Below are 12,854 nucleotides of genomic sequence, written 5' to 3' on the forward strand. Positions count from 1 at the left end.
TGCAATTTCCTTACCAAACATGAATTGTGCATTGCATGTGAAATGTAAATGGTCCAAGGGTTGCTTTAGCTAATGCTCTTTCTTATAAGACCAAATATGGCTTGTGCATGTTTTGGCTCTGAGGTAGAAATACTTAAGTGTCATTAATTTAGTTTTAAGTCATCTTTTCTTGTTTGTTATCAAGCTCAAGAAGAAGCTAAAGCTTCTGTTACCAGCTTGTAGTTCGTATTTGGGTTTGTTGCCCTGGTTTATGGAACATATAGTGCACCTTGAATTTTTGTGTTTCACTAAATCGTGCAGTGCTGACTTCAATTGGAGTTTAGTGATGGAGTCTCTGTGGAGATCTATGCCATTTGTCTGATTTCTGCTGTGTGCCCATTCATCAGTGAGGGGGTCTGGCCTTGTGAAGACCAGCATGACTGTGTTATGGACCAAATTGACGGATAGATTCAGATTATGATTAGATTTAATTAGGGGGAGAGGTCTAATGGCTACATTTGGCATAAGCACCTGAATTTTGAACCCCATTCAACCATCATACCAAAGACCAAGTACACAAAGCACACCTGACCACCACAGCATCAAGTTTCCTCACATAAACCCAAAATTTTGAAAATGCAAAACAATTCAAAAGTATTATGTTTTTAATAGACTTCTGTAAGTGTCTCAGAATGCTGGAAAAGCAATTAGATTTCAGGTTGCTAGTGGGACTGTCCTTAAACCACTATGTCAAATGGGAAAAGCTCTACCACAACTATCCACCCTGAAGATCCCAGCATCCCCAGGCACTTCTTGGCATTAAAATGTCTACTGTGGACAAGCAAATTACATCCCAGACTCGCGTTCCAATCGGGGGTTCTGGGTTTCCTTCTCGGACATTGAGTTTTTCACCAAGATACAAAGACAAGGAAAGCTAGTGTGCAAAATAAACCCTTAGCAGGTCTCCAGTTTATAGATTTTTGGGACAATTAATTAGAAAAGCGCAATAAAGCCGCAGTACATTATCCTCACTGACCTGTCTCTCTAAAAGAGTTGGACATTTCATACGTGGTGTAATATTATCTGCACTAAAAAAAAAACAGAAACCGTGAAAAAAAGGAAGCAATGCCTTTTGATAAACTTTCTTCCTTAGAAGAACTTTCGAGATAAGAGCCGTGTCTTGTTCTTCAGTTCACAGGTGGACATCTGCTCTCTGCACACCTTGAATTGAACATTTTACATCAAGCCTCAGAGAGAGGTGACGTGACTTGGGGGGCAAAGGAAGGGCACAGCTAATCATATTCAGACACTGCTGGAAAATAATTGATAGGGCAAAAGTAAAACACACCTGCGCTTGCCCCGTTTATCGCTTACATAAGGGACTTATCAATTACCTTTGGAATATCAGATGCCAAGATAAATTATTGTATAGATTAGCAATATATTTGCACAAATATAGTTTTTTGTTGTTTTTAACTACATTGTTCTAAATTCTGCATCCATAATGTGCCAAGTCCTAATGGTATGAATGGAAGAGTCCACTTCAATAAATCAAAGGTATGTACTGGTTTCATGTTAATGTCTTATGGCAATGTCAGTATTTAAGTGCATCATAGAAAACACACTGCCTGTTGCAACCTATGCTACTAATGTGGACCACATGGAACCAGTCTGAATTACAAATAATTAATATACAATAATACAGTGTTTGCTTGATCCATATTCTAATGCATCAGACAGTGGACACGTCCAGCCATATGCGTGATGAGCAATTAGTTTGGGTGAGATAAGAGAATCAGATGGATAACCCAACAAGGGCAATGAAAGGTCTAAAGTTCTGCCTGTTGTCTGACTGCTTGTGATAAACAGATAGCATGTTCAAAGCCAAGGCTGTTTCGATCATTTATGGTGCTCCTGAAGATGACTATTATGGACTTTATTAGACTTGCTTTGCTTTGATCAGGAACTACGATGAAAGAAATAATAGCTCACCTGTTTCCAGCTGAGTTACATGACCTTCCTCTGCCATGCTAATGGAAAGGTTAAAATAACTCAGGACTATACTATACTATATTATTAGTGACCCCAAAATTATAGGTGTATAATGTTACACTGTGTAACAAATTTTTTATTTTTTTTGGGTTCCTGGGGAGTAAGTGTTATTTCCTAATTGTTAATGCCTCAAAAGTATAGAAAATGGCTATTATTCCCCACAAACTTTGCTTTTGTGAGCAGGACAGGGATATTTTGAAATGTACCTATTTCCAATGAGAAAATTTGTCTTTTCGTTCACATAAAGTTAGAAAAAATAACATATGAATCCAAATTAACATGTATTTATACTAAAGTAATACAAAAATGACTACAAAAGATTTAGAACTGAGGAGTTTTTCGAGATTTACAATTATACGGTAAATCACTTTCATGAATCAGCCCCCAAATGTAGTCTCCCATCATGGTCTCGTTATACCGTCCTTGGTAGCGGCATTCAAAGTCCAGTAAATCCTGGTGGAAGCGATCGCCGTGCTCCTCCGAGTACACTCCCATGTTCTCCTTGAATTGATCAAGATGAGCATCACCAACCTTTTTCCAGCTTCTTCACCTGTCAAGATGGGCTCTGCTTCTGCCACAATGTGACCAGTCTGTTCGAGGCAATCGGAATCGCTTGTAACCAGAATGAGTGGCGCCTCTTCATTGACAGCTCATCCAGAAGCCTCAAAGCCATGCTGCTCCATAATGGTAACAAGTACCCGTCTCTTCCCCTGGCTCACTCGGTGCACCTCAAAGAGAATTACAACAGCATCAAGACCTTGCTGGTCATCTTGAAGTATGATGAGTATGGCTGGGAGGTCATAGGAGACTTCAAAATGGTGGCATTCCTGATGGGTCTCCAAGGCGCACTACCACAGGTGGGACTGGCCACAGCTCACCGAGTTCTCTGTGGGGAGGAACAACGTCAAGTGGGAGCCACTGGTGGACCCCCGGAAGGTGCTGATGCCACCACTGCACATCAAATTGAGCCTTATGAAACAATTTGTCAGAGTTCTAGATAAGGAGTCGGCAGCCTTCAAGTACCTTCAAGACTTCTTCTCTAAGCTGTCTGAGGCAAAGGTCAAAGCCGGTGTCTTAGTTGGACCACAGATAAAGAAGATCCTGGAGTGCAATGAATTCCCCAAGAAGCTCACTAGTATGGAGAAAGTGGCTTGGAACATCTTTGTCGCAGTGGTTCGGGGCTTCCTGGGCAATCACAAGGCCGAAAACTATGTGGAGTTGGTTGAGACTGGTGAAGAACTACGGCACAATGGGCTGTAGGATGTCCAATCAAAGTCCATATCCTTGATGCTCATCTTGATAAATGCAAGGAGAACATGGGAGCGTACTCAGAGGAGCAAGGCGAGCGCTTCCACCAGGATTTACTGGACTTTGAATGTCGCCACCAAGGACAGTATAACGAGAACATGATGGGAGTCTACATTTGGGGGCTGATTCATGAAAGTGATTTACCGTATAAACGTAAATCTCGAAAAAACTACTCACTTCTAAATCTTTTGTAGTCATTTTTGTATGACTTTAGTATAAATACGTTAATTTGGATTCATATGTTGTTTTTTTCTGACTTTATGTGAATGAAAAGACACAAATTCGCCAGTTTTCTCATTCGAAATAGGTAAATTTCAAAATATCCCTGTCCTGGTCACAAAAGCAAAGTTTGTGAGGAATAATAGCCATTTTCTATACTTTTGAGGCATAAGCAATTAGGAAATAACACTTACTACCCAGGAACAACAATAGTGTTACATAGTATTATCAGGCCAATGTCTAGCTGCTCTCTCTTCCTCTCTCTCTCTCTCCCTCCCAAAGAGAGCACAGTCAATATAAAATTAGCATATTCTACCCTTTCTTTTTATCCATACTCCTTCTCAGAGGAGACATTGATGCCAGTGGAAAGTATTATGTAATCGTCGCCTGTGCTTTGAATGCTGTGCTTTGGAACACTGCCATTCCTTAACAACTTCTCCCTTCTTGCAATTAGCAATTTTTTTTTATTTTATTATTTGTCATATAATGATGATGAATATTAATAATACATATGGTTTTATCTAATCTAATCTGTGAAGTCATGTCTCATGCAAACTTTATTGCCTGGAGTTTCTACATTTAAAAGCCTGTGCTAATACCCTGCAGAGTCTCTTTGGATCAGACCTGCTCAACTTGCACCGTTTGCTGCTCCAGTGGTTGAGGTAAGAACAAGCAGAGAGCATTTTCTATGGCTAACCTTTCAATGCAATCTGAGGGAATGTGTCTCTCCAAGACCACGGGTTAAACACACAGTCCTGGTATTCAAAGCCGAGCTTTGAGAGAACAGTAACATGCATGCTTGTACATTCTATAGCCGACTACAGTTAGGCAGGTCAGGCAAGGATGTTCGATTGGCTCTTTTTGGTCAGAAAAATTAGATCCATTAAATTTGAAAAGCAAAAAGTGAATAGATCTGCTCAGATATTTCTGATGCAGGAGGTACAATTGTACAATCATTGGTTTCTATTGTGCTTTCCCACTTGAATTTTCCAAACAGACTTGCTTGTCTATGGTGGACTAAACACATGCACATGTCAGTCATCTCTTCACATGTGGCACCACGCACCCTGTAGCTGTACAGCTGAACAATATTTACTATGATAACCAGCTTCAGATGCACGATTAGGTATCTTAGACTCCTGCTGCTTTTAGTCCTTTCTTGCAGTTGGGAATAATAAGAATCAGACATATGAATGTAGTACTTTCAACCGTCCCTCACTATCAGGCCAGAGTCACTGTACTTTGGAGTGTTTATCACTTGCAGCAGCGCCTGCAGCTTTGAAAACGTGAAAAAAGCCAATCATTTCTATTTCAGCATTGATGACATTACAGGTAACTCCTATTCTGCTGAGATTGTTATTAGTAATGGTAATGTAAACCATTTTAGCCTCCTGCACCTGAGCACAGTGCATATGTGCATGTTTTATAATTACTTACTTTTAATGCATCATCCCAGAATTAATCAATAATAATCAATTATTAATTTTGAAAACATCATATGGAGATTTTGTTATAATGAATTGTCTCACGTTTGAAAGCTGCAGCCACAAAGTAAGTCAGCTATGATCTGTTTCAGGAAGGAATGCTCTTTGATTTTTGCTTTGGTTCTTATATTCTTATGTCGAAAGATTGCTCAGTTTGAAATCTTTACCAGCTGGACTGAAGTGGGCAGATTGAAAGTGTTTTGAAAGTATGCTAGTGTTTCTGAATCTCTCATATGGAATGTATAAGTATATGTATGTTAACCTATCTACCGATACCTACCTACATACATTTACATACACATTTAAATATACAAAAAGGGGGCAATTTTGACAAATTAGATATGTAAGGATAACACATTTCTACCATCTATTAAAGATACGTTTGTTGCATATGGGCTCTTTTCCATGAAGTTCAAACATTTTCTCTAAGAATAAGCTTACAGGTGTGACAGTTTCCATTTCAACATTTGTAGAACTATTTCTTTCTTTTCTTCCTTCCGTCCTTGTTGCCTTTTTCTTCCTTTCTTATCTTTATCATCTATTAAATAATTAATTTGCTTCTTTATTCGTTTATTAATTTGTTTGTTTAGTTTTGGTTCCACTTCTCTGTTGTGGGACTTCTCTGAAAATTGTGTCAAGTTCAGATTTGCAGATGTATGATGAGGCACCACCCCTGTTGATGGGTGAACACATTGGTCCCAGCAAGGGAGTCAGACAGGGCCCTGGACATTGGCCAATCTGAACAGGACAGATAAACACCTCCTCCTCTTGCTCCTCTTCAGAACCTGGAAAGGCGTCTCACTGCTGTTCTGAGCTGAGAAAACACCAAGATAGAGGCAGGGGAAAACTAAAAACGAGAAGACAATGACGAAGTTAACTGTCTTAGCAGGTAAGGATTTTTGGTTTGTTTTAATAGAGAGAAGTGGTCTCTGCAGGAATAAAGTTTAAAGCAAACTGTCAATGAAAAAAGGAAAATGCCTCAAATATCACAGGCTTGTAGGCTGTTTTATAGTTTGAGATTCCTTTACGAAGCAATAGGGGAAATATACTTGTTTGTACTCGTATACTATTATACATGGACTGTGCAAGCTCACTAATTTTAAACTATGCACTTTCGCAATATGAAAGTAATAACTAGCTAGCATTCCATATGAATAATAACAACGTAAATCAATTTCTCTTTATTTCATTTGTCCATTGTTTGTCTGATTGGTGTGTTTCATTTGAAGGCTGGGTTACATCTCTTTTCCTGTCTCTCCTATTTAGGTCTGTTCCTGGTGCTGGTCCAGCTAGGTAAGTTTTGAATGCTCTAAATGCAACCTGCGGTAATTATCCTGCTTTTGTCACGTAAACCTGAGCTGTGGAGGAACCCACCTGTTCTGTTCCTGTCCCTTCCCCAGGCTCAGCCACCAAGCTGGTGTGCTACTTCACCAACTGGTCCCAGTACAGGCCTGGCACTGGAAAGTACCTCCCAGACAATGTGGACCCCCAGCTCTGCACCCACCTGATCTACGCCTTCTCCATCCTCAACTACGCCAACGAAATTGTCACCTACGAGTGGAACGACGAGACGCTGTACCAGTCCTTCAACGGGCTGAAGAACAGGTGGGTGTGTGTTGGTCCAGCCTGCATCCTGTCATTGCTGTGCCTGCGTTGCACGAGACAAGGCAACATGTTGTCTTTTTCATTCTGGAAAGCGCTCCTCCTGAATCGTCCTCTCACTGCATATTATCTACCGCTTTTTTAATTTATTTATTTATTCTCATCTTCTACAGAAACCCTCAGTTGAAGACTCTGTTGGCCGTCGGAGGGTGGAACTTTGGGTCAAGCCAGTAAGTCATGGTCTTCTTCATCATCCTCTTCTAAATATTATACCTGATGAGACAGCCATCAAGACAATTTAGATTTTTTTAGTTCTTTCCATTACTGGATGAGACACACTATTTCTCCACCTGTAGGAATATTAACAAACATCCCTGGAATGTGGATCAGTAACCTGTTATACTCTCTGGACCTATGGGAACAGATCAGAATGGGGGAATGTGTTGACATGTACAAGTATAATGGATGATGAATACCGCTGAGTAGGTGCTGGGGCTCAGAGATTAACTCAGTCTTTGCCCGTCTCACTCCAGGTTCACCATCATGGTCTCCACGCCGACCAACCGGCAGAGATTCATCAAGTCCACCATCAGCTTCCTGCGGACACATGGGTTCGATGGGCTGGACCTGGACTGGGAGTACCCTGGTGCTCGAGGGAGCCCCCCAGAAGACAAGCAGAGATTCACCTTGTTGGTGAAGGTCAGTTGATCTACTGCCACTCCCTCCCTCTGTGCCATCGCCACCCAGCATCGCCCTCTCTCCTTTATTCTCAGGGGTTTGGAATAATTTTTTTCCACCTATAACTGCATCCATACAAATTACCAAAAATCAGGGAGCTGCTTTCCCCAGTCCTGCTCCTGGGGGGACAGGTACTGTTGGCAGCTTATGACAGTCAATGAGGAGAGACAAATGGTAAAAACATGATGGATCATTTTCAAGCTAAACACTTTCATATATCGGTACCTGCCTCGAATTCAAGGACATTGCCTGGTAGGCCAGGGGGGTCAGGGGTAGTATACACACACACAGGACCAGGAGCAGACATATTTAACTCGCCTACCTATTGTATCTTTTATCATTGATTAACTCCCAGTGATTTGTTCCCCTACGGCTGCAGGAGCTCTTGACCGCCTACGAGGAGGAAAGCAAATCAACCAGGCGTCCCAGACTGTTGCTCACAGCTGCAGTGGCTGCTGGGAAAGGCAACATTGACAATGGCTATGAGATTGCCGAGATCGCCAAGTGAGTCAAGGAAGGGGGTTGGGGGGGTGGAGACAATCCTGGACAATCAGACAGAGAATCAATTACACAAACATCCCACAGTCAGGGCTATTTGTATTGTTAGGTTGTGACTTTTATCAAGCACATAACACAACTGCAGAGGCCTGACAGAGCTGGGGCAGGTGTCAGGGTCTGTTTATTCCTGTCTCTTTATACCTGTATAAAAAATTACTCACACCCCTTCAGCAACACAGGCCAAAGCCACAGCAATGGGATGGTTCAAATCCTCTTTTAAGACCTGATGTGACAAATTGACATGAGGAAATTTGCACTAGAAAACCACATTTATATTTATAGTATTACAATACAGGGTGTTTAATAAAAGAAAACTAGTGAACAGTGCCGTGTCTGTCTCTCCAGGTACCTAGACTTCATCAACGTGATGACCTACGACTTCCACGGAGCCTGGGACCCCTTCACTGGACACAACAGCCCCCTGTACCAAGGCTCCACAGACCAAGGAGAACTCGTCAACTTCAACATTGTGAGTGAAACACTGCAGGGCCCACAGAGCAGGGTTGAGTGCTGGGGGGAGTGTATTAGAAGGCAGCCACTATCACAATAATAACCCATTTAGAGCATTGAATTGAATTGCAAAGCTGGATATATGATCACGTGAACATGCTGTACGAGTGGTAGTGTTCTGAATCACAGTAATACAATTGTGCTAGTCTGGTACAATAATGTGTCTGGTAACTTAGAAGATTAAGCTGAACTGTGACACGATCCTTCAGTTCAGTCAGCTAAACCCTGAGCTCTAATTCTTCATATTACCCTCTTACTCTGCAGAAAATCAGAACATAAGAAAACAAATTCCCTTTGTATGACTTTACCATCTTCATTCCAACACCTCCTCTCTCTCTCTCTCCCTCCCTCTGTCTCTCTACCTCAGGACTTTGCTATGAAGTACTGGCGGGATCAGGGTGCCCCTGTGGAGAAGCTGTTGATGGGATTCCCCACATATGGGCGCACTTTCCGCCTCACGTCCCCCGAGAATGGAGTGGGGGCTCCTGCCAGTGGCGCCGCCTCGGCTGGCCCGTACACCCGGGAGGCTGGGTTCTGGTCTTACTACGAGGTGAGTGCAGGAATTCCTCAGTAGGCCAGATATGTCTGCCCTTAAATCAGTCAGTGCTTCACATTACAGCCTGTGCCCTGTCTCAGTATGGAGAAGGATCTCTTGTCCTTACTGTTGTCCTAGAAAAGCCAAAGACCACCATAGTACTTGACTGACCTTTCCACTTCCTCTCAGCCGGAAGCCTAGCTCTGTTACTGCATCAAATTTGAGCCCACATGGTCTTCTCTTTCAGATCTGCAATTTTAGACAAGGCGCCACCATTAACTGGATTCAGGACCAGAAGGTGCCCTACGCCACTAAGGGCAATGAATGGGTGGGCTTCGACACCAAGGAGAGCTATGAGACCAAGGTACCCCCCGCCACAGTGCTGAGACTAAAGTAATCGATACTGTAATGGAGGACTTTGATTTTGTTTAAATGTACACTGTCTGCTTGTAATTAGTAGTAGTAGTATACCTTGATGTGGTGTAAAGGATCCCTTTTCCCCTAGTATAATAAAAAAAAACACGGTAAACTCTGAATAATATTATGCAGTGTCCACAGTGTCCTACGTCTGTGTGATTACTGTCCAGATTACTGAAGACACTGATCCAGATTCCTTGTGTTTCACTGCCCCCCCTCCCTGTTCTCCCCTATTTTCTCTGCCCCTCTCCTCCCTGCTCCTCCGATACTCCCCCTCTCCCTCCCCCAGGTTCGATGGCTTAGGGACAATAAGTTCGGCGGGGCCTTCGTGTGGGCTCTGGATCTGGACGACTTTGCGGGACAGTTCTGCGGAGAAGGGCCCTATCCCCTGATCAGGCACCTGCGCTCCCTGCTCAACCTCCGTAAGTCAACTGACCAATGACCCCCAGAGAAGTCGGCTGTGGTTCAGTTGTTGGCCGTGTATTTGTTTTGGTCTAATGTATTCACAAACAAGCGTCTCATTAACTGTTGCAGCGTCTCTGAATGGAGCGCTGCATGACAGTGCCACGTTACATGCAAGGGGAGCAAAAGCTTTTGTAATAACATGCCCCCCACTCAGAATTTAAGTTCCATGTCAGACACACCTCTAAGCCCCTGATCTGCGCAGTCCCCCCAAAGAGCAAAACACACCCCACACAAAAAAAGACCAGTCCTCTTATGCAGGAGGCTTGTCATTCCCCACTATGAACCCTGTTATTCAGCACAGTTGTCCTTCAACATGTATGAAATCTCTCTGATGATTCTCACTTCTCTTCACAGCACTGCCCCCACTGCCTTCCACCACCACACTCCCACCTGGAGTCACAACCACCACAAGGAGCACAACCACAAAGACCACCACCACACCCAAACCCGGCTCTGGTTTCTGTGCCGGCAAGCCCGACGGACTGTACCCGAACACAGATGACCGTAACTCCTTCTACAATTGCGCTCATGGCTCGACCTACCCGCAGAAGTGTCATACTGGGCTGGTGTTCAACACGCAGTGCAAGTGCTGCGACTGGCCTTAGAGTAGGACCTGGACTCTCACTTATTCACGTCTTATTCTAGACAACAACAGTAGCACCAATTTAACTCCAAGAAGTCTGAGTCCTCCAACTCTTCCCATCTTAAGAGCTTTAAATATGATCTTATTGTTTTTTGATCACTGTTTTTCGTATGTATTGTCTGCCTGTGGAAATAAAGGGTAAGCATTAAACTGGAAAAACAACTTGATTAAAAAAACTAAAGTATAGAAGACCCAAAAGAAAAACATGAGCAATATCACTTGTGTCTGAAATTGTCAGTATATGCAACACAAGCTTAAGCGTTCTGCTGTAAAGACGTTATATAAATGGACTGATTGTCAAAGTGTGTGTGCTTTGTTTGTTTTCTTGACATAATAAAATAAAATGATAGAAAATTATTTATTTTACATGGTTGCTTCTGCTTTCAGAGGACACCATTCTACACTGTCACTCTTAGAAAAAATGGTTCTATATAGATCCCCAAAACGTCCTATGCGATGATACATACACCGATCAGCCATTAAAAATTATGAGCACTGACAGGTGAAGTGAATAACACTGATAATCTCGTTATCATGGCACCTGTCAGTGGGTGGGATATACTGTATTAGGCAGCAAGTGAACATTTTGTCCTCAAAGTTGATGTGTTAGAAGCAGGAAAAATGGGCTAGCAAACAATGATTTAGTATAAAAATATACACACATAAGAATAAGATCTATCCTGAATAAGATAGATAAAACTATGCTGACATTTATATTTAATTACATACATCCAAAAACAACAAGCTTATAACAATTATTTGTTCATATGTAACACTCAACATGCCTTAAAAGTGTATAGAACCTGGATTTTCGTGGACAACATATTGCACATCCTTAATACCGGTATTGTCATTTTCTTTCTGTCCTTATTTAATTTGAACAAAAATGTGTCCATAAAATGTAAGATGTGTTGAGCCCCTCTTGGGTATTGCACCCCAAACAAATAATACACTGCCATCAAACAGCCCATGGCTATTGAGGCATCCATGTCTGCTGAGGGCCTTATGATGCTAATCGTCTCAGCTTGAAGGGGGTTGTTCCCATCAAATGTAATTGTTGGCATTGCTGCTTCTGGTTCCTGAAATACATCAACAACTCATGTATTGCAATATTACGCTTGAATAATCTCTTTTCAGGGCAATGATATATTATAATATAATTGTTGATCGGGGGGTTTCGTTTTCTATGTGCACTTTGTGTAAACAAACTCCTCAATTTGATACACAGTAAATGCTCATACAAAATTAATTCCAGATACTTAAGTCAAAAAGTACATGGTAAACATATGTTCATATGAATGTCTTTCACTTTATCAATTGAGGAAATGCATGTAATTAATCCACAGACAATGACTTTTGAATATGATAGAATCAGGAACGTATTTATTATTAATTTACATAGAATATGACTTTTCCATTCTCTCTAAATAATGAAGAAGGAACAACCCTGCTGCATTGGCTTCTAATTCTATTAATATGGGCACCCTTCGATGCCGTATAGAACCCCAAAAAAACATTTTTTCTGAGAGTGAGAATGCAGATAGAATGTTTATGGATATACAATTATAATATGAACAATTAAATATTGAATATATGTAATCAATATTTGTATGATTAGTTTATAATTAATTATTTATTATTATGATAAATATTATTGTTAAAATAAACGTGTTACTAAACCTCAGTGTAAATAGGAAGAAGTTTAGGTGTTTATTTCATGTTTTCTACAGTACTACCATTAAATAAGTTATTTTTGCATAACATGTGTTCTCCTAGGCAACTTAGACAAAACCAATAGGAAGTTAATATATTTTTATAGTTTACTTTCCAATTCCACAACACATCACCTTGTCTATCAACATAGACACCTGATCATGTGTTAACGATCAAAATTGGAAGAATGAAAACACAATGGAAATGCGCACAGTGATAAATGTCAGTATTTATTCAATGCAAAATGTAAATATATAAAATAAATATAACAGTATATCTTACTTCCATTTCACAATGAAGATCATACAACAGATCACCTGCTTACCTGCAGGACATTTATAATGCGACTGATTGGGTAATTTACTTCTTGAAGACGGGACTAAGCACAGTGAAAGCCCAAAGAACTGGAATTTGCAAATGTTAATCGCCTAATTAGGCAACGTGAAATGTAATAAAACAACATTATAATTTATATTATTATTGGGTATTGTACAGACATATATTATCACTTGTTGGCATTAATATGTTACCTCTTTTTAATAGGTTACTCTGAGTTCTATATTTTTAAGGATTTTTTCCCCTAGAATTTTCATACTACACCCATTATGAGAGGCTCATGTATAGTGCCAAA

General features: G+C 41.0%; 1 protein-coding gene across 1 annotated transcript; it reads left to right on the forward strand.

Moving 5' to 3' along the window:
• Nucleotides 1–4,132: 4,132 nt before the first annotated feature.
• Nucleotides 4,133–10,867, forward strand: LOC136749200 (acidic mammalian chitinase). The gene is made up of 12 exons (XM_066703240.1): nucleotides 4,133–4,220; nucleotides 5,825–5,931; nucleotides 6,309–6,335; nucleotides 6,443–6,647; nucleotides 6,818–6,874; nucleotides 7,178–7,343; nucleotides 7,762–7,886; nucleotides 8,286–8,409; nucleotides 8,818–9,000; nucleotides 9,233–9,349; nucleotides 9,692–9,824; nucleotides 10,222–10,867. The coding sequence occupies exons 2-12, from the start codon at nucleotides 5,907–5,909 to the stop codon at nucleotides 10,470–10,472; spliced, it is 1,413 nt and encodes a 470-aa protein (XP_066559337.1). The 5' UTR covers nucleotides 4,133–4,220; nucleotides 5,825–5,906; the 3' UTR covers nucleotides 10,473–10,867.
• The last annotated feature ends 1,987 nt before the right edge of the window (nucleotides 10,868–12,854 follow it).

Source organism: Amia ocellicauda, chromosome 5 (genome assembly GCF_036373705.1).
Source record: "Amia ocellicauda isolate fAmiCal2 chromosome 5, fAmiCal2.hap1, whole genome shotgun sequence".
NCBI classification, from domain to species: Eukaryota; Metazoa; Chordata; class Actinopteri; order Amiiformes; family Amiidae; genus Amia; species Amia ocellicauda.

Excerpts from the sequence above, each read along its gene's own strand:
- LOC136749200 (XM_066703240.1), top strand. The coding sequence starts at position 5,907 with ATGACGAAGTTAACTGTCTTAGCAG. Across the intron at positions 5,932-6,308 it reads GAAGTTAACTGTCTTAGCAG|GTCTGTTCCTGGTGCTGGTC; the intron begins GTAAGGATTTTT and ends TCTCCTATTTAG. Across the intron at positions 9,825-10,221 it reads GCGCTCCCTGCTCAACCTCC|CACTGCCCCCACTGCCTTCC; the intron begins GTAAGTCAACTG and ends TTCTCTTCACAG.